Below are 21,588 nucleotides of genomic sequence, written 5' to 3' on the forward strand. Positions count from 1 at the left end.
CGGATAAATCGCACGTGATATCAGTAAATCAAGCGCGATGCTTACAGCTGTGCCGGGGTTATCGCACTCGTACACACTCATGTCTGCATAATGTCAGAGGATTCGCGTCTAAGTACAGGTGTAACCCCTGGAAGTTGATCATGTTTAATTGAACCATTCTTGCCCAGTGCATGCTTAACATTCGGCTCTGAGAGTGACGCTCTACCAACTTTCCCTGCACCGAAGTGCATGCTTAACATTCCGGCTCTGAGAGTGACGCTCTACCAACTTTGCATTCACCGAAGTGCATCGAGAAATAGCAAAATATTTTGGTTCCATGAACACCCACCAACACTGAATGTGGCAGAGTTGTTTGCTTTTGTATGAGGCTGAACACCTTCATTGTGCTTTTTATATTTAGTCAAGTTTCGACTGAATGAAGAAACATTTATTGGGCAACGAGACGAGGGTGGTGGTGTGTGTGTGTGTGTGTGTACGTGCGTGTAGAGACTGAGATTCCGAGAAAAGAGACACATACCGGCACACGCACACACACACACACACACACACACACACACACACACACACGCGCGCTCCAATTGTTTAGTTAAGATGAATATGTCTGCGTCAAGCTCATAGCAGCTTGTACGGCGGTCGATTAAAAAACCCAAAAACAAACAACTACAACATGTTAAAAGTATTTGCACCGAACATCTTGAGTGCCTAAAACAAACTTAGGCAACTGCCACAAGGGAGACAACAACTGTAAGTTGTCCTCTGACTTGCAGCAAATTGATTGCCTCCCCTGGAGACCAGTCACTTTCACTTTTTATATTTAGTCAAGTTTTGACTAAATATTTTAACATCGAGGGGGAATCGAAACGAGGGTCGTGGTGTATGTGCGTGTGTGTGTGTGTGTGTGTGTGTGTGTGTGTGTGTCTGTGTGTGTGTGTGTGTGTGTGTGTAGAGCGATTCAGACTAAACTACTGGACCGATCTTTATGAAATTTGACATGAGAGTTCCTGGGTATGAAATCCCCGAACGTTTTTTTTCATTTTTTTGATAAATGTCTTTGATGACGTCATATCCGGCTTTTCGTGAAAGTTGAGGCGGCACTGTCACGCCCTCATTTTTCAACCAAATTGGTTCAAATTTTGGTCAAGTAATCTTCGACGAAGCCCGGGGTTCGGTATTGCATTTCAGCTTGGTGGCTTAAAAATTAATTAATGACTTTGGTCATTAAAAATCGGAAAATTGTAAAAAAAAATAAAAATGTCTAAAACGATCCAAATTTACGTTTATCTTATTCTCCATCATTTGCTGATTCCAAAAACATATAAATATGTTATATTCGGATTAAAAACAAGCTCTGAAAATTAAATATATAAAAATTATTATCAAAATTAAATTGTCCAAATCAATTTAAAAACACTTTCATCTTATTCCTTGTCGGTTCCTGATTCCAAAAACATATAGATATGATATGTTGGATTAAAAACACGCTCAGAAAGTTAAAACAAAGAGAGGTACAGAAAAGCGTGCTATCCTTCTTAGCGCAACTACTACCCCGCTCTTCTTGTCAATTTCACTGCCTTTGCCATGAGCGGTGGACTGACGATGATACGAGTATACGGTCTTGCTGAAAAATGGCAGCTACTTGACTAAATATTGTATTTTCGCCTTACGCGACTTGTTACACATTGCTTTGTGTATTCGGCTTTGAACAGTCCATACACGAAATAACCAAAAGTCAGACAGCCAGACGGACGGACGGACACACTTTGATACACACACGGATATACATTCTCTCTCTCTCTCGTGTAAAGATAAAGACAGACAGACAGACAGACACTGACAGACAGACCGACCGACCGACTAACAGACACTGACAGACAGACCGACCGACCGACTAACAGACAGACAGACAAACACAAAGAAAAGAAAGAAAAAGAAAGGAAGAAAGAATAACAGGTAGATAGACATACAGGCAGTTGCGCAGGTGTGCAATGGGGCAGAGAGACACTCAGACAGTCATACGATGTATTTGCCTTATTTGAAGGCATTGGTAAATATAAGTACAAACAGATCGGTATTTATATTCTTTAATTACAAGTTAACCGATCAGAACTTGAGCTTTATCAAGAATGGATTTCCAGAACTTGACGCGGTCAGTCGCAAGGTTTGTTGTGATGGTCAAGGATGACCCGATGTCCAGGTAGTCCTGACTGTCCAGTGAGTACGGTGCCCAGATGCCCCCGACCACTCTGTGAGGGGAGGGGTTCCTGTGCAAGAGAGAGAACATTTGCATATAGTTTGAACTGATATACTCAAAAATTCAGACCAGGATGCAAGGATCAGAGCATGCTTTCTGCTAAACAGAGAACGAAGATAAGGATGGCCAGAGCAGCGGAAAGAATGATTGAAGGCTCTTGACCCCTACCCCTCCCCTCTCCATCTTAAAAGAGAAAGGATAAAAAAATAAGAGGATACCAAAAATGTAATTAACAATAAAGTGATATTTTTACTTCCCTACCATCAAGACATGCAGAAAGAAAAAAAAATGAAAGATCAAAAAGAATGAGAAGAAAACGAGGAAGTTGTTGCTGTCGATGCATTAGCAGCAGCAGCAGCAGCAGCAGCAACAAGATCCTCATCATCATCATCATCATCATCATCATCATCATCATCAGCAGCAGCAGCAGCAGCACAACCACCACCAACAATAACAACAACAAGAAAAGTAGCAACAACAACAACAACAAACACAACAACACCACTAACAACAACAACAACAACAACAACAACAACAACAACAACAACAACAACAACAACAACAACAACAACAAGTCAAACCAATTAACAAAAGGCGGTTTTGTACTTTACAGATCTGATTTCGAACCTGTCTTTGGCAAAACTAGTCCATAGGGTCATCATGTTGCCGGACACGTCGCTATCCTCGCTTGTCCAGTTAAAGTGATTGTACTGGTCAGAGAACCGGTCACGCATGAACGGCGCGCCGAACACGAAAGGCAGCTCTGACGAGTGCATGGCACCTGCAGCAAAAAATGTGACGATGAAGGAATATTTTGTTTCACAGCGTGAAGTCAAAATTGCATGTGTATTTTGTGTAGTGTCAGTTCGCGCGCGCGCGCGCGCGTGTGTGTGTGTGTGTGTGTGTGTGTGTGTGTGTGTGCACGTGCGTACGTGCGTGCGTGTGTATTTATGTGTGTGTGTATGTGTGCATGTGTGTGCGTGTGTGTGTGTGTGTGCCTGCGTGCGTGCGTGCGTGTGTGCGTATGTAAGTATGTATGTATGTATGTATGTATGTATGTATGTATGTATGTATGTAGGGGAAAGGCTCCTAATATGGACCACTTTTTGTTTCATGCTGATAACTAGCTTGTTTTCTTGCGAAGAAGTTTCATTTTGTGTTTGGTAGTCCTTCTCTGTTAGGTTAACCGTTAGGCCTAATTAGAGTAAAATAGCTTTGATAGACATTCAGCAAAAATTAAATACAGAAAAAATCACGAACGGTCCATATTAGGCGCCCAGGCTCCTAATATGGACCAGTGAAGCGGCCTCCACGAATCACCGTAAAAAAAACCTATACTTCAAACTAACATGATATAACTTAGTGTGCAAGTCAGACAAATTAAAAGATGCTTTAGATTTATCTGTTTCGGGTTGACAAGAGCATTATTTGAAGCACACCATGCCAGGAAACTAAAGAAGCTTATCAAAAACAGAGTGAAAATAAGTGAAATTATCAACTTCCACGAAAAGAAGACTATTTGTTATATATTTTTTAAATCTCGAGGGCTAGTTATAGGTTATTCTCAGCAAGCTTGTTAATGAATTAATGAAAATAGCCTTTAGCTTTTAATTTCTTCGATTTGTTGAAGGTGGTCCATATTAGGGGACTCACACATACTTTGAGATTTTGCTATTATTTTTTGTTTGCAGTAGAAACTGGGGGTCAAAACTGCTAAAATGTAACAAATACGGTCATAGCAATTTTTGTGTGATATAAGCTTTGGCTGTGGGCAGAAACGAGTCCGTTTTAGGCGGCAAATTTAGAGTGGACGCTGCCAAAAGTGAAAAAAAGAGAAAAAGCCTAACGGTTTTGAGGTTTGTGTTTCTGCAACTGTTTTGACATGTGCAAGTTATCCAGAGAGGGTAAATACAGCGAATGAAATTGTTTTTAGCGCTCTAGCGCCGTTCGTTTGTCAGAACAGGAGGTGGTCCATATTAGGAGCCGGTCCATATTAGGAGCCCTTCCCCTATGTATGTATGTATGTATGTATGTATGTATGTATGTATGTATGTATGTATGTATGTATGTATGTATGTATGTATGTATGTGTGTACGTGTGCGTGCGTGCGTGCGTGCGTGCGTCATTTGTTCAACGTCATTCCACAACGAAAGTCTGACAGAGGTAGCAAGAATTTACTTGCTCGAATGCGATGAAGGAAAAACTAACCACTTGGAATCAAAAAGCCACTTACCTGCCCACGACGGGCTGGGATCATGGGAAGCACGGTAGCTGAACTGGTACAGGTATTGCGGAGCGTGTCCAGGTATCATGGCAGTGTGCTGCTGTTCTAATATCGTGGGTACAGTAAAGGTAAAATCAGTGTTGATCTGAAAGAAGAAACAAAACAAAAGAAGGGTGACTGCATCATGGCAATACAAAACATTCACTTCAACACAGCACTTCGGCCTATTGATCTTAAAAGTGGATGAATAGACGGGCGCAGTGGCCTAGTGGTAAGACGCCGGTCTCCCAAGCGGGAGGTCGTGGGTTCGAATCCCGGCCACTGCCGCCTGGTGGGTTAAGGGTGGATATTTTTCCGATCTCCCAGGTCAACTTATGTGCAGACCTGCTAGTGCCTTATCCCCCTTCGTGTGTATACGCAAGCACAAGACCAAGTGCGCACGGAAAAGATCCTGTAATCCATGTCAGAGTTCGGTGGGTTATAGAAACACGAAAATACCCAGCATGCTTCCTCCGAAAGCGGAGTATGGCTGCCTAAATGGCGGGGTAAAAACGGTCATACACGTACAAATCCACTCGTGCAAAAAACACGAGTGAACGCAGAAGATGAATAGATGATTGACAATACGAATGACGAAAGGAAGAATTAGCTTTGTCGTTGCGTGATGAGTCTCTAAAGATGACAACAGAAATGATGAAAAAGGAGACACATAAAAGTATTCATTTTCATCTTATAACATTATCTGCTTAAAGTTAATTTTAAACTTGGAGTGTTTGTAATTGTCTTTACGCCGTGAACCTTTTATCGGTGTCTTTTTTAACCTTAAACCTGGACTTGAATCTGTTCTTACAGAGAAACGAAAAGTCATGTGTATCCTGCCATGCGCATTACACTGCAATATCTTCGAATTAACAGAATAATTCACAAACAAGTTATGATTATTTTTGAGAATGCTTCGTTTTGTCTATGGCTACATACACTTTAAATAACTTACCTTTCTTACTTGTTTATTTAGGAAAATAAGCATCTATTTATCTGTTCTGTATTTCTTTTACCTGTATCAGAGCCTCCCTGTACTGCTTAGCAGTGGTGAGATGCTGGGAGGTAATGTACTGTGCCACGATTTTATTGGCCACAGTCACAGGGTTGTCACGGAAGAAGTGGATCTTGGTGAACTGAGCAATTTCTGCTTCCACGTTGGGCAAAGTGAAATAAGACAATGGTTGCTCTGCAGTGAAGAAAGAAAAAAACCCAACTGAGTCTGGATAACCATGGGGACAGACGCTTTTTTGCTGTTATTGATTTATTCCTGGCGACCTCGTTTTCATGACGCTTTTAAAAAGACATGAGGACTTTGCCTACATTTCACGGCAAATGTTAGTAAAACCTGCTCGGAAGAAAACTATTTGTTGATATCAATACCTGCATTATACCAGAGGAAGCTAATATATACATAAAAAAAAATCCAATGGGTATTTCCTCACATCTACACACCCAACCAATTAAAAATTTTAGCCTTTGGGGAGCACGTGTACTTTATCTTTCCATTGCTCATCTGTTCTTGTTATTTTCTTGCCCAAAGTATTAACAGAGAGTGTAAAGGGGTTGGGAAAATGTATCTGGAAAAGTTGGGATGGGGTGGGGAGGGTAGGGTTATCTTTTCTTACCCAGGAACACACCAGCGCTCTCTTTGCTGTTGATTCCCCGGATGGAAGTGACGTTACTTCCGCTGCCACGCGTCAGAAGGATCCGAGGGTCTTCTGGTATTACCCCCACAACTGTCTCCACGGTCGGATTAAATGCAGGGACTCCTTGTGAATTCTGGAGAAAGAAAAAATATATCGTGAAGTGATCGAGGTCCTTTATTGTTTGTCTTCAGTGCGCAAGGTGTCGATGTCTAAGATTTCGATAACCATTAAGCCTGGAAGCCTTGAGTTAAATGCGTTCAAATAGAATTCCTCCCAACTAAGATTCCAACACAGATGGACAGAGAACTAAAGAATTGGTTCTTTCTTTCTTTATTTGGTGTTTAACGTCGTTTTCAACCACGAAGGTTATATCGCGACGGGGAAAGGGGGGGGGGGGGGGGGGGGGTGATGGGATAGAGCCACTTGTTAATTGTTTCTTATTCACAAAAGCACTAATAAAAAATTGCTCCAGGGGCTTGCAACGTAGTACAATATATGACCTTACTGGGAGAATGCAAGTTTCCAGTACAAAGGACTTAACATTTCTTACATACTGCTTGACTAAAATCTTTACAAACATTGACTATATTCTATACAAGAAACACTTAACAAGGGTAAAAGGAGAAACAGAATCCGTTAGTCGCCTCTTACGACATGCTGGGGAGCATCGGGTAAATTCTTCTCCCTACCCCGCGGGGGGGGGGGGGGGGGGGGGAGAATTGGTTGGCAGACAGACACCCAACCTAAACCCCTAACGTCGGAAATTCACACTTTTAACCAAGACAAAAACGACAACAATATCATGAAGGACAACAAGAACACCCCATAATTACAGGAATGTAAACGGTGTTAGTCCCATTGAGAATCCTTTCCACAGTCATGTTTCTGAGGCAATCGACAAGGGCAGCGTTAGATTGATTGACGGCCGAACCACAGCCCACAGCTGTTCCCAGTCTCTGTGCGTACTGTAGAGGGGAGAGGATCTCTTTGCCAGGACGAGCCACTGCCCAGTGAGACAGGGACACCCCGCTCTCCATGATGGCTTTACTGAATAGACCTTCAGGGCAAAAATTAAAGTATGATGAGTTTTAAAAATCGTTTGTATTCGTTTCTACGAGATATAGGATTTGGCTAAAACAATATGGAAATATTAAAAGAGAAGAAAAAAAGAAGACAACAACAACAAAACAACACAACACAACACAACACAACACCAACACCTACAACAACAACAACAACAGAAAAAAATCAAAGAATAGAGACAGGACAGAAAACAAAATAGAAAAAAGAAATAGCAGGCGAGACGGATTAGGTTTACCCAAATCTGTTGTCCAGTTTGTCTCGAGTCCCGATCTGATCCTCTGTGACAGATGCAATTCTACGGGTACTGAATGCCATGTTCATTTGCAAAATGAAATAAAATCAACCCAAAATAGGAAGAAACCGGAGAAGAAGCTGGTAAAACATTAAAATAAAAACAGAACAAAGAAGTTACTGATACATAAACATCGTATACAACAAGAGTAATACAATTCAAAACACGTTTCACATAATTAACAAAGTTTACAAAGAATATTACAAAGACTGCAGAAACTCGTCAGACCTCACCCAACTAATCTAAAATTACACGGCCTCACCCTGAGCTAATGGCGACAATCTCAGAAGAGAGACACTTCCGCTTCCGGCGCTCTGTCCGAAAATAGTGACGTCATTAGGGTCACCATGGAAAAGAGCGATGTTGTCCTTGACCCACTTTAGGGCCAGAATCTGATCCAGCAATCCGTTGTTTCCTGGACTGGCAGCGTCCAGAGTGGACAGGAAACCTGGTGAGCACAGTGCACAGGATTATAGGCTTTTCAGCATCGATACCAAAACATCGAATAAAGGGTAGCTTATTAATTAGATTATGCGCTTCTTTCTTCTTGTTTTGCTTTCGTGGGCTGCAACTTCTATGTGCCCTCGTGTGATTTTGCATGAGTGGGCTTTTATGTGTTACCCTTTCCCCCCTGCCATTCAGGCAGTCATACTCCGCAGAGAATGCATGCCGAATATTGTCTTTTTTAGCTGAACACATCAACATCTGATATGGATGCCAGCGTCTTTTTCGTGCGTACTTGGTCTTGTGCATGCATGAACACACGAAGGGGGAAAGGCACTAACAGGTCTGCACGTGAGTTGACCTGGGAGATCGGACAAATCCTATGTTAAACTGAAAAATTAAATTAGAAAAAAAAGTCCCAACTCTGCACCAGAATCATCAGTGTTCAAGGTGAAGGATGCTCCCGTTCCATGTTAAAGCTTGGACAGATATGTAGTGGCGTACTTAATTGCAAGGAGAATTTATTTGAGAGACACGTTTTCATCAACCTGTTTCAAAGGCACACAGCTCACCGTCTGAAATATGGCCAGGCGCTTTCATGGCAGAAGATTGTATTTGCACTGGGTCACACACCTGCGTGCTCTCTGTGCACTGTTGTATTTTGTATTTTATTTTTATATTAATTTATTAATGATGAATTATTCAATTAAAAAAATCCAAATCACCACGGCAAGTAGTCAGGTGTTGATTCTTTGTAATGGCCAAGTGGAAGGATGGTGTTCTCCAATGTAAAAGCCTGGGTACATCTGAGATGGTGAGCCCAACTGTTTAATTTCCCGAGAAGAAGTGTGCCTTTTAACAGCATTAACAAAATACTGACATACCCAAAGCTCCCAATCTGTAATTAATGGTGACAACCACCACGCCTCTGCTGGTAAGAGCAGTTCCGTTGAAGGAGGCTCCTGATCCGACGATGTAGAAACCGCCATGGATCCAAAACATAACGGGTAGTAAAGAGTCGTTGGTCTGAGCCTGAAATACAAACAAGGATTCAGTCAGGCTGAAAGAGAGAGAGAGAGAGAGAGAGAGAGAGAGAGAGAGAGAGAGAGAGAGAGAGAGAGAGAGAGAGAGAGAGAGAGAGAGAGTTTTGTGTTCCGGTAGGACATTTCTGTACCGCAATTAATAAGATGTTCACAAAGGCTCAGATGCTTGGTTTAAAATCGACCTAACTTTCAGGCCACGTGACCACATCTTGCTAAGCTAGGGTAGAAACATGAATAAGAAATCTTGAAATCAAGAACATGAGCTTGATACAAGGTGTGGTTTATTTGGAGAACTTGATTGCAAGCGTGCAAAATCAAAATCAATGCACTTCATAATGCAAACATCATGAGTCATATATTCATGTTTAGGGATATAAAATAAAAGCTTTCCTGTCTTAATTTGCTTCATTGTGAATGGGAATGTATATCAAATAATTGTGCAAGGGATTGTTGGGAATGTTGCTGCAGTTTATTTTCTCTAGCTAATTTGCGAAAATGGCCATATTCAGTGTCGGCATTTTTCGGAAGTTTTCCACAGTCCTGGGCGTCACCTTTATCCAACCACCACTACAAAAACAAACAAACAAACAAAAAACAAACAAACAAACAAATACGAAATCCGAAATTCTGTCGAAATGAAGGCATGGTTTTCTGCGAGTTTAAACAGGTTTTGGCGTTTCACCGGCTGCTGACGCCAAAGAGCATCCCTGACCATGGTATTGTACCAAGGGTAACACTTGGCTCATATTCTTGCTTAAGTTTGGAGAGAAGATGTTTACCATTGGATCTAAGTAAGAAAGAGTAACATTTAATTGACTCATATTTATTTTCACGTTTGGAGAACATATGCTTAACATGGTGGTGTATCAAAGGTTACACTTGGCTCATATTCTTGCTTACATTGGGAGAGTGGTCGTATCGCATTAACAGTAACACTTGGCTCATATTCTTGCTTACATTGGGAGAGTGGTCGTATCGCATTAAGAGTAACACTTGGCTCATATTCTTGCTTACATTGGGAGAGTGGTCGTATCGCATTAACAGTAACACTTGACTCACATTCTTGCTCACGTTTGGAGAGTGGATGCGGAACATAGCATTGTATCGAGGGTAATACTGGTGGGAGAGTAGGCGTTTAACATCGTTTTATCCTTGGCCAATATTGCTCACGTTTGGAGAATAGATGTTGAGGTACAGACAGTCCTCGCTGATGGGCAGGTCGAGGGTTTTGTTGCCTCCAGCCAGCTGGGGACACATTGCAGAGAACCTGGTGGAATCTCGGGTACCCGTCCATGATGCTGGGGGTTGTGGGGCTTTAAATCGGAGTGGACCTGAGAAAAAAGGAATGAAGACAAGATTCAAGTTAGTTTTGTTTAACGTTTTGTCATATGATAATCGAATGGTGTCATGTTTATCCTCCTGTCTATGAATGCATGAACGTACTTATCAACAACCTGACTTCAGATAGAGAGGAAGCGTGCGCACATACACCAAGACCTAGACCGTAGCACAGACCCGTCGCGATATAACCTTGAATGGTTGAAAACGACGTTAAACACCAAATAAATAAAGAAAGAAAGAAAGCACAGACAGTCAGTCAGTCAGCCAGCCAGCCAAACACAGACACACACATTCACATTCACACACACACACACACACACACACACACACACACACACACACACACACACACACACACATACACACACACACACATACACACACGCACGCACGCAAGCACACACACACACACACACACACACACACACACGCAAACACACATACACACACATACACGCTAACACAAACACACACTTAAATTTAAACTAAAATTCTGTAAACAAATTCTTGGGGTACATAAGAAAACTATGGTAGTACCAGTACTAGGAGAATTAGGAAGATTCCCAGTTAGCATTAAAATAATATGTAATATCATTGCGTACTGGTTACACATATTGGATCTTCCAAAAACATCTCATCTGAGCAAAGTATTATAATCTTATGTACACCAAAGGCAGTGAAACATATCCATGGATATCATTTGTAAAACAATTGTTAGAAGTCATTGGATTAGATCATGTGTGGAAAAATCAATCCACTTTTAATGTCAAAAGGTTAAAATATGTTATATGTCAAAAATTGGAACTCCAATATATACAATTCTGGAAAGGTCAAATAAGAAGTTCACCAAATACATTTTCTAGATAACTGCATAGAAAACAACCAATTACGAAAATCTTTCATGAGTAAAATTAATCGACCTATATATTCATATGCTGTACCAAGTCAACTTTTGCAAGTAGACAAAGTACAAACTAAATTGGGAGAATTTGTATATAATTGCTTAAAAAAAAAGAAACAATGTAATCATTTGGTTATTTATCTTCCCGTGTCTTATAAACACTACGTTTCATGACAATAAAGTTTATTCGTATTCGTTATTCGTATTCGCATTCACACTCATACACACACACACACACACACACACACACACACACACACACACACACACACACACACACACACACACACACACACACACACACACACAGACACACACAAACGCACACACACGCACACACACACACACACACACACACACACACACACACACACACACACCAGCATACCGACAGGAGGAGCAGCAAAAGGGATGCCGAGGAAGGTGTCCAGATAACTCGTCTGTCCAGTGCTGACCCGCCTTCCCCTCAACTCTCCGTTCTTTGTTGTCACAACCACGTCCTCCGACACACACAGTGGTATGGTGGTAAGTACAATAAACGCTACAGTCACTACTGTCATCTTGCAACACACTGTGTAAACAAAGATCAGAAATAAAGGTAGATCACAATTAAAATCCTCAATTGCAAACTTACAAGGAGAGAAGATACAAAGACACGCTACGAAACTAAGACTGGCAGCACTACGTACATGAATATAATACACTACAACTGTGCACGGTTTCAACAGTACGAGTTAAGTCTGTTTACATTATTCTGGGACAAAGCACTGTTATATCAGGGCAAGTGAAACTGAACAATACACTACTAAGTATGTCAGTGCGATAGTTAAAATTGTGCAGCGCAAGATAAGGGAATGATCTCATACAGGCTACCATCCGGACATATAAGCCAAGTCGCGTGAACCCCACCGATATCAAAACATCCGGTCAATCTGTCGTCCTAAGACTAAAAGATCAACATGGAAAACCGTGGAACAGTCATCACCGAGACGAGTGAGGCATGATTAGCCGAAATTCGAAGACTAAGATGGATCGAGCTGGTTTCCGCTAAGCATAAGGCATAGGATGCCAAGAAATGCAATGCAATCAATGTTGAATCAGTTGCTAAAATTTTAGTTTAATTAGAATATGTGTGTGTGTGTGTGTGTGTGCGCGCGCGTGTGTGTGTGTGTGTGTGTGTGTGTGTGTGTGTGATATATGTATTTTAAATCCATGCATATGTGTTGTAAGTTTTGTAAACTGAATAAGTTTTCTTCGATGTGTATTACTATTTGATCTGGCATTGTGTACAGAATTATTTATTTGTGTATGTTTTATTGAGGCGCTAAGAACTGTTTTAGGATTTGTGCCATATAGGTATCATCATCATCATTAATATTATTAGAATGTTCGAGAGTTAGTGGTTTAAAACAGTTCTTGTCGTCACCTTGCCCCTACTTTGAATATTTTTTTTGGCAGTTCTTCCAAAATGACGGCAAAATGTTCGGCTATTTTAATTTAGTTTTGGTGTGTTTTGCCAACTGCCGTTGCCAACTGACATAGAAGAAAATGGAGATGAGCAAATAGCACGCCGGACGTGAGATTTACTGTGCTGCTTCCAAGGGAGGTTACTGCTGTGGGTGCAAATGACGCGAATATAGTCATGGGTTAATCCGCTGCATGCAATGTAAAATTGCCTTTTGCCTGGCAATTCCACACACGCCGACAAACAGATAGACACACCGACCAGGGGTAGACTTCAAGCAGAATAAAAGCAAGAAGGCTGATTTTGTGTGAACTCTTATTTACTTAGTTGTTGTTATTCATCAGTTTGGAACAATGGGAAGGTGACCTGTGTTAAAAAAAATCTCGAAACATCGTGCCTTGAATCAAAATTAAAAGTTGTGAGTTTGCTCTTCGGGTTGAAATAGCAAGGGTGTTTTTTGGACTGAAGGCTTGCTGTTGTAATCAGTAGGTTTTTCATCAGTCATGAGTTCACGTATGTCGATTTCAGATGGGAGAACGAGTTGTATAAAACCACAAATACTTGCATGAAAGTAATAAAGCAACAACGAAAATTCACGTCGCTTGATCATGGTAGCTGTATGCGTATGGAAAACATCCTAGAGCGTGTCTAATGTTCACCAGAATCATGCATTTTAGTGTGATGTCACTGTTGAGCTCTTCATCGGTTTTCTTTTTTCATTACATTTAGTCAAGTTTTGACTGAATGTTTTAACATAGAGGGGGAATCGAAACGAGGGTCGTGGTGTATGTGTGTGTGTGTGTGTGTGTGTGTGTGTGTGTGTGTGTGTGTGTGTGTGTGTGTGTGTGTGTGTGCGTGCGTGTAGAGCGATTTAGACCAAACTACTGAACCGATCTTTATGAAATTTTACATGAGAGTTCCTGGGTATGATATCCCCGGACGTTTTTTTTCTTTTTTTCGATAACGTCATATCCGGCTTTTTGTAAAAGTTGAGGCAGCACTGTCACACCCTCATTTTTCAATCAAATTGATTGAAATTTTGGCCAAGCAATCTTCGACGAAGCCCGGACTTTGGTAATACATTTCAGCTTGGAGGCTTACAAATTAATTAATGACTTTGGTCATTAAAAATCTGAACATTGTAAAAAAAAATATTTGTTTATAAAACGATCCAAATTTACGTTCATCTTATTCTTCATCATTTTCTGATTCTAAAAACATATAAATATGTTATATTTGGATTAAAAACAAGCTCTGAAAATTAAAAATATAAAAATTATTATCAAAATTAAATTGTCGAAATCAATTTAAAAACACTTTCATCTTATTCCTTGTCGGTTCCTGATTCCAAAAACATATAGATATGATATGTTTGGATTAAAAACACGCTCAGAAAGTTAAAACGAAGAGTGGTACAGAAAAGCGTGCTATCCTTCTCAGCGCAACTACTACCCCGCTCTTCTTGTCAATTTCACTGCCTTTGTCATGAGCGGTGGACTGACGGTCCTGAAAAATTGCATTGCCTTCAGTTTCATTCTGTGAGTTCGACAGCTTGACTAAATGTTGTATTTTCGCCTTACGCGACTTGTTTCTATTTACTAAGCTGTAATTCGACTCCGTCTCTGACACTGTTGTGGGTAAGAGGGCAACCTGATTTCTTTTCAAGCATTTGTATGGCTTCAGTTACTCCGTGGGGTAGTGCTGAGATACTGTACTCAGCCCAGGACGTTAGAAAGAGGACTGGCAATTTGCCACATTACCTAAACGGGATTTTTTCTCACATACTAAAAGCGACATTGTTGGGTGAACAATACAGTCTGTGTATTTTAAGGTTTGATTGAATGAAAATCTTCCGTATGAAACAACGAACACTACTTGTATGGGAAAAGTACAAACTAAACACGGATAAACCGGCGCTGGGTCTGCTCTGCATATCTCTCGAATAAAGGTGTAGTTGCTTTTTCTTTTGTGCGAACAATCTTACTTTTTTAAACAAATTAAAGGCACCGGAACTGCAAGTGAGATACTGTGATCATACCAAAAGTGCAAATGCATAGCATCTGAAAGGACACTTTTGGACTAACACAGGTACGACGTTGCTTTTTGATACACGAATTACACCTATACCACTAACCAATATATGTGTCATACTGCTGTGGATCAGCCATGCCTAACGAAAGAGTTCTTAAAAAAATACAAACCCAACAACAATTCAACATTGTGCATGTAACTGACATTTCATCTGCGCAAATCATGTGCCTGTGTTGTTGATTGAAATGTTTGTTCAACTTATGTTCGTGTCTGTGTGTGTGTGTGTGTGTGTGTGTGTGTGTGTGTGTGTGTGTGTGTGTGTGTGTGTGTGTGTGTGTGTGCGTGCGTGCGTGCGTGCGTGTGTGTGTGTGTGTGTGTGTCACTGTGTGTGTATCATTATGTGTGTGTGTGTATGCGTGCGTGCGTGCGTGCGTGTGTGTGTATGTGTGTGTGTGTGTGTGTGTTTTGTTTTACCGCGAAGCATACTTTTCCTGGTAGCTTCCTGCCTGCTTACGTATAGACTGATAGCGTCGTTGCATAACGCTGCAAACTCAGCGACAAGACCTTGGCCTATATATTTTCAGTGGGCACGAGTGTGAAACCGGAATCACATTTCCTCCTCACAATTGAATAACCCCACGTCCTGACAAGTCATGCGCCTCCGCGTTCGGGCAAATGCCAAAGTGAAAAAGGTGCGCATTAGCTAGGCTATGATTGTATCTTGCTCCTGGTGTTATTTAAACTGACATAATATTTACGTGTCTGCGAACATTCGATGTACTTGTAGATAAACGTTATATCTCGCCAAGTCCTTTTCGGTTCAAAACCTGGTCATACTACTGAGAACGAAAGGACATGTTGCTACATGAATATATATATTTTTCATTCTGCAAAAAGCATGTGGCTGTTGGTCTGTCTGTTTGTGTGTTTGCTGTCTTTGTTTCTGTCCGTCTCTCTCGCTCTAAATTGACTTATTATAGAACTGCAGGCTAACTTTGAGCATATTCTTGTCAGACTTGCCACTGTACACATCTTGTATTGTACACATCGTCCATCCACAAGTTTTGCATTCGATTAATTGAAAAATTCAGAAAGAATAATCTTAAAACCTCTTAATGCGTGTTGTTGTTTTTAATCAAAGACAGAACAAGAAATAATCTTGGTGTTTGTCTAATATGCAGAAGTTTGTTTTCTCTTACAGAAGCGTTATTTTGCTGAGCGTGACAATGGAAACAACACAAAGTTCACGAAACGTAGCAAGCACATCAGATACTGCTGAAAGCCACGCCAAAGAAACAGACGAGGATCATGACCAGAGAACTGTTTCCCAAACTGAGCAGAAAACTGTACTAGAACCACCATCTGAAATTCAAAACCCAAGCATAGTAGTACCAGAACCAGAACAGCCGGTCGAACAAGTACCCGCTACAGAACAAGAAACGCTCGAGTCGAGACAACCGAGCGAAGAACCAGAACTGTCAGACGAAGAAGCACCAGCCACAGAACAACCAAGGATATTACCAAAACCGGAACAACCAAGTGACATACCAAAACTGGAACAACCACATAAAATATCAGCACCGGAACAGCAAAGTAAACTTCTGGAACTGGGACATGCAGGTGAAATACTGGAATCAGAACAATTGGGTAAAGCAGCAGCAACTTCGGAACAGCAAGGTAAAATGCCAGAAATGGAACAACCTATTGAAATAACTGAATTCGAACAAAAAGGTGAGGCAGTATCCGACGCGAGAGAACAAGTCCTAGACGCGGGACAACGAGACGGAATACCAGGTCTTGGACAGCCAAGCGAAGACATGGAGCTAAAACAACCAAGAGAAAATCGAGAATCGGAACAGCAAGAAAATGCAGTACCACCTGAAGAACAATCAGGCGAAGCAACAGAGGCTCGTTCTGACGTAGTGACCATCACTAGTGGAGCTCAACCTGCTGTCAGTGCAGCACAGCAAGGTTTCGGCGTGCGAAACTCCTCCAAAGATGTGGAAGGAGGATCACAGCCAGATCAAGAACCACAGCTCAAGTTTGAACGTGAATCAGGACGCCTACAATGCCCCAGTTCAGAGTCCGAATCGATCTCAGAAACTGACTCACAGTCACGACTTGTCGTTGACCAGGCCGAAGTTTCGCACCATGGCCACAGGTCAAAGGAAGACAAGGACATGGGAAAGTACAAGATCTTTGTCATCGGTAAAACTGGAAACGGCAAGAGTTCGTTGTGCAACAAGATTGTAAGAGGAGAGGGCTTCCCAACCGGTCGCAGCTTCAAACCGGTGACCACAGAAACCAGAGAAGAAACAACTGTTCGTTCTGGGCTGGATATCACTGTGAGTGGAATTGAACTCATCTAAAATCAAAATGTCTTTATTTTTGATCTGGTTGCTTGATGGTGTTGGTGGTTGGCAGTTGTGGTTGCAGTGGTGGTGGTTGAGGTGGTGGCGTGTAAGACTTTTAGTGCATGTATGTTATTTCCCAGTCCTCCCCCCCCCACTCGCCAATATCGACGTGAATGCGTTTACATATATCTGTTAGATATTGACGAGGAAAGCATTTGATAATTGTTGTTGACATGACAATAACGTTAATATTCAGTGTTCTACTGGCTGAACAAAAAAGGAAGATAAGTGTATGGAACGTTTGATTATGGACAATACGAAAGATTTTCTAGAACCTGAATCTACTGACATGATCTTTAAAGTGGAGGAACAAAATAGACAACTAGCAAATACTAATGAAATGCCATCACTAAGTTTGGAACGTTAGCAGTCTTTCTGTTTTGGATGTGTGCTGGCTAACGAAATGAGACGGTTACTGAATATACAAAAGCGGATTTGTCTTAACATGAACACATCAGATCGTTGCATTAAATCTGGCATTATGTGTAACTCAAGTCCAGAATATTAGCGTTTGTTTTGTTCTTTTTATTTTAGAGAGAGAATGATACAGTGCACTGTCCTCTTGTACTTACCTACTTACTGCCCATTATGCCGGTTGGCATGTATGGCAGCAACAAAGGACAATGTCCTCTTGTAATCGATTGTAATTTTGTTTTTCTTCAGGTAGAACTGCTTTTTCATGACGAAATGAATAAGCTTCAATTCAGAGCCCAAAATTTATTTTTATGCAATGCAAAACTGTGTACAGACAGCAGTCTTTTCATACTTTAAAATTGTGGTATTGGAAACTAAGACTCCGACGACACTCTCTGACAACGTTCCTCAAGGATAATTTTTCTAAAGTTTGTCTACTGTGCTCTATTTATTGCTTTCATATAATAAATACATGATAAACACTATGCACAATTACTTTCTTGCCCTGCAGGTGGTCGACACACCAGACATAAGCAGTGAAAGCGAGTCCAAACAGAAAGAGATTGTGGACAGCTGGAAGGAAAGTGCTAAAGGCTACTACTACATGGTCGTGCTGACTGTTCGCTGTGACGCCAGGTACTCCCCTGCAGAGTACGAGGTCTACAGACAGATCAAACAGCTATGGGGGCACGACCTTGTCAAGAGACTCGTGGTGGCCTTCACCTTTGGTGACACGCGCGAGGACCAGAGTCTGGACATGGAACATGAACTGGCGAACGTCTGGCCTGAACTCAAACACGTCATGAAGGATGCCAACAACAGATTTGTTGTCTTCAACAATGAGGTTAGGAATTTCAGATGTATCTATTTCTATAATGAAGTTGGTGTTTCTGAGACTTATAGTTTTGTTTAAGGAGAACAGGGTATGGACTGCTGTGACTGTTTTAGAGACTTGGAGACTGACTGTTTTTCTGTCAAAAAGGTGATGTTATGTGCAAGTCGACTGTGTCGCTAAATTTTGCAATTTGATTTGATTGTAGACTGTAGGGGAGATATTGCTGCTATGGTCCCAAATTTAAGCCATTGGATAGTTTAATAACTTGCCAAGTAAATTGAGGAGAAAATAAAGTACACATAAGCTGTATTCTGATATTAAGACTGAATCTACCTACCTTACCTTTTCTTGATTGGTAACTTGACGATCTTCTCCTTGGAGAAGGTAGCTTTTGTTAAACAAACACCTTAAGCAGAGGCTGTGCACACTTGAAAAATTGTTCAAGCTTGTTCAAAAATAAGCACTGTGAATTTCTGTAACTATAGAAAGCTGTATTCACTTTGTTCACAGGCTGGCAACATGGATGACACTCCAGTGAGTCGGCTGATAGAAAACTTGACACGACTGCAGCTGAAAGGGGCCAACAAGATGTCCATGCCTTTCAAGGTCTTAATTGGAGCAACTGGCTGTATGATTGCAGGGTCCTTCGTTTACTTGGTTTTCATTTTAGCAAACATTGATCCTATTGGAGCTTTCATTGATCTTATGGCGGGATAACAAGCGAACAGCTTCTTGCCAGTGACAGCGCAGAAGAGAACAAACATTACTAAAAATAAGTATGCACATTTTTTAAAGTAGGAGATGCTTGGACATCCACACAAACCTGGTGTTGTAGAAAAACAAAACAATGAATTCGTATTGCTAGCGGCTTTTGCGAGCTTGCACTAATATCTGGAGTGTGTCGTGCTTGCAAGACATTTGAGCAATACCAGAGACGGTTGTTTGTGGACAGGCCATTCATTACTCCAAACCGGCACGGTTGGCCTAGTGGTAAGGCGTCCGCCCCGTGATCGGGAGGTCGTGGGTTCGAACCCCGGCCGGGTCATACCTAAGAAATTAAAATTGGCAATCTATAGTGGCTGCTCCGCCTGGCGTCTGGCATTATGGGGTTAGTGCTAGGACTGGTTGGTCCGGTGTCAGAATAATGTGACTGGGTGAGAAATGAAGCCTGTGCTGCTACTTCTGTCTTGTGTGTGGCGCACGTTAACTGTCAAAGCAGCAACCACCCTGGTCGTGGTCGGCTGGGCGTTAAGCAAACAAACAAACAAACAAAATTCATTACTCCGTTTTCGTATTTACTGTTTTTTTCCGCTGCTATGACTGTTTTTGATACGCTAGATTATCCTGTAAGCGTAATTGGCACATCTGACAACGTCGATTAGCAGCAATGCCGAATTCACTGAAACTGTGCTTTTTTTGGTTTGTAATCCTAATTAATGCTTTGTAACGAATCACTGTAACCTTGCTAATAATTACAGAATATCTGTTCAATAGTACTGTAAACTACCTTGTAAGCGCCCAGTATTGTGCAAACGCCCATCTCCTACTTTAGATCAAAATGTACCTTGTAAACGCCCATTCCCCACATTTGTTCCAAAAGTGTCAAAAAACTAGTTGATTCTTAACCTCTTCACAAAATACAGAGATATTATTCGAGGGAATAATGACAAGGTGCTGCAATGCAGTCATTCCTTTGAGTTAATACTTTTGCCACTGCAGTGTCTGGATAGCCATGTCCAAAGTGGACGAAGATTTGAGGGGCTTATCTAAGGTGTAAGAGGTCGACAACGGGGGTGTAAAGAGTGAACGTACTATTTTTTTAATAGGCTGTGTTTGACACGTATGATCTGACCCCCGTCCCCGATTTTGAGAGATCACTTTGATCACAAATCATTTGACCACAATTATGATATTTCATTGTGTGAAAGCTAATGAGTTTTGTTCAGACACATGCACTGCTGCTCGTAACGCTGGATACACGAAGCAAATCTTGATTCATCACATTCATTTGGTACTTATTCTAAACAATAACACAAAGGGATTGTTGTGGTTTGTTTCCATGTTCCATTCTGGCGAGGCACTTTCACACACACACACACACACACACACACACACACACACACACACACACACACACACACACAAACACACACACACACACACACACACACACACACACACACACACATACACACACACACACACACACACACACACAAACACATGTGTCACAGAGAACGAAAGAACGAACGAACGAACGAACTTACTTTATTACTCAAGGATGGAGATTTTAGGCTGACGCCTAGTCTTACAATCTGTCCCTGCTAAAACTAAACATGTATACAGATGGATACAATGACAATCGTAACCCGACACGATGTAAAGATTAATCATGCAGAGAAAGAGACTTAGAGTACAGACATTTTTGCACAGAAATGAATCCTACTGCATGTATCATTCTCATACCAAGTGATCAAATACCGCTACTTCTTACGAGGAAAAGATTCTGCACAAAGTAAGGTGGGTGGGGGCTTACAAGGTAGTTTACGATATATTTTTTCCATTACATGGTTTACTCTAGAACAAATATAACCATGTGCAGATTATCTTTCTTTCTTTTCTTTCTTTATTTGGTGTTTAACGTCGTTTTCAACCACGAAGGTTATATCGCGACGGAACAGAACTGTCTCCCTAAAAACGAATAGCCTACACATTTTTTTAAAATGCTTTTGGGCCTTTATTGACGGAAACATCTGAACAGGTCGGTAAGAGGAAAGCAAATGGACATGAACATTAATTTTAAATAATATTTTTCGTGTGTGTGTGTGTGTGTGTGTGTGTGTGTGTGTGTGTGTGTGTGTGTGTGTGTGTGTGTGTGTGTGTGTGTGTGTGTGTGTGTGTGATGGCAGTTTTTCAATATTAGACATTATGGATACTGAATATCAAACTAAGTACATCCAGTAAGACTGAGGAAAAAATCAGGCAGATAATCTCATACTCAGCTAATCAAGCGTTGAAAAATTGTGCACTATGAAAATCCTTGACTTGATTATTACCGAGTTAACGTTTTTCAAAATCGTTTTCACTCCCAATGTGTTAAAGACAAAAAATAAGAGAAAAAAAACCCACTCAACCTCATTAACCTCTTGATGAGCGTCTCC

General features: G+C 41.2%; 2 protein-coding genes across 2 annotated transcripts; one reads left to right on the forward strand and one right to left on the reverse strand.

The window, feature by feature from the left end:
- Window positions 1-2,046: 2,046 nt before the first annotated feature.
- Window positions 2,047-12,318, reverse strand: LOC138966699 (neuroligin-4, X-linked-like). Its single transcript, XM_070339005.1, has 10 exons — window positions 11,657-12,318; window positions 10,197-10,357; window positions 8,868-9,015; window positions 7,802-7,987; window positions 6,998-7,221; window positions 6,144-6,297; window positions 5,532-5,704; window positions 4,486-4,621; window positions 2,879-3,032; window positions 2,047-2,261 (listed from the first exon to the last, which is right to left on the reverse strand). The coding sequence occupies exons 1-10, from the start codon at window positions 11,826-11,828 to the stop codon at window positions 2,093-2,095; spliced, it is 1,677 nt and encodes a 558-aa protein (XP_070195106.1). The 5' UTR covers window positions 11,829-12,318; the 3' UTR covers window positions 2,047-2,092.
- A 2,949-nt stretch (window positions 12,319-15,267) lies between these two features.
- On the forward strand, window positions 15,268-20,906 carry LOC138966702 (uncharacterized). The gene is made up of 4 exons (XM_070339010.1): window positions 15,268-15,456; window positions 15,966-17,109; window positions 18,104-18,436; window positions 18,938-20,906. The coding sequence occupies exons 2-4, from the start codon at window positions 15,991-15,993 to the stop codon at window positions 19,142-19,144; spliced, it is 1,659 nt and encodes a 552-aa protein (XP_070195111.1). The 5' UTR covers window positions 15,268-15,456; window positions 15,966-15,990; the 3' UTR covers window positions 19,145-20,906.
- Window positions 20,907-21,588: the final 682 nt, after the last annotated feature.

Source organism: Littorina saxatilis, linkage group LG5 (genome assembly GCF_037325665.1).
Source record: "Littorina saxatilis isolate snail1 linkage group LG5, US_GU_Lsax_2.0, whole genome shotgun sequence".
Taxonomy (NCBI): Eukaryota; Metazoa; Mollusca; class Gastropoda; order Littorinimorpha; family Littorinidae; genus Littorina; species Littorina saxatilis.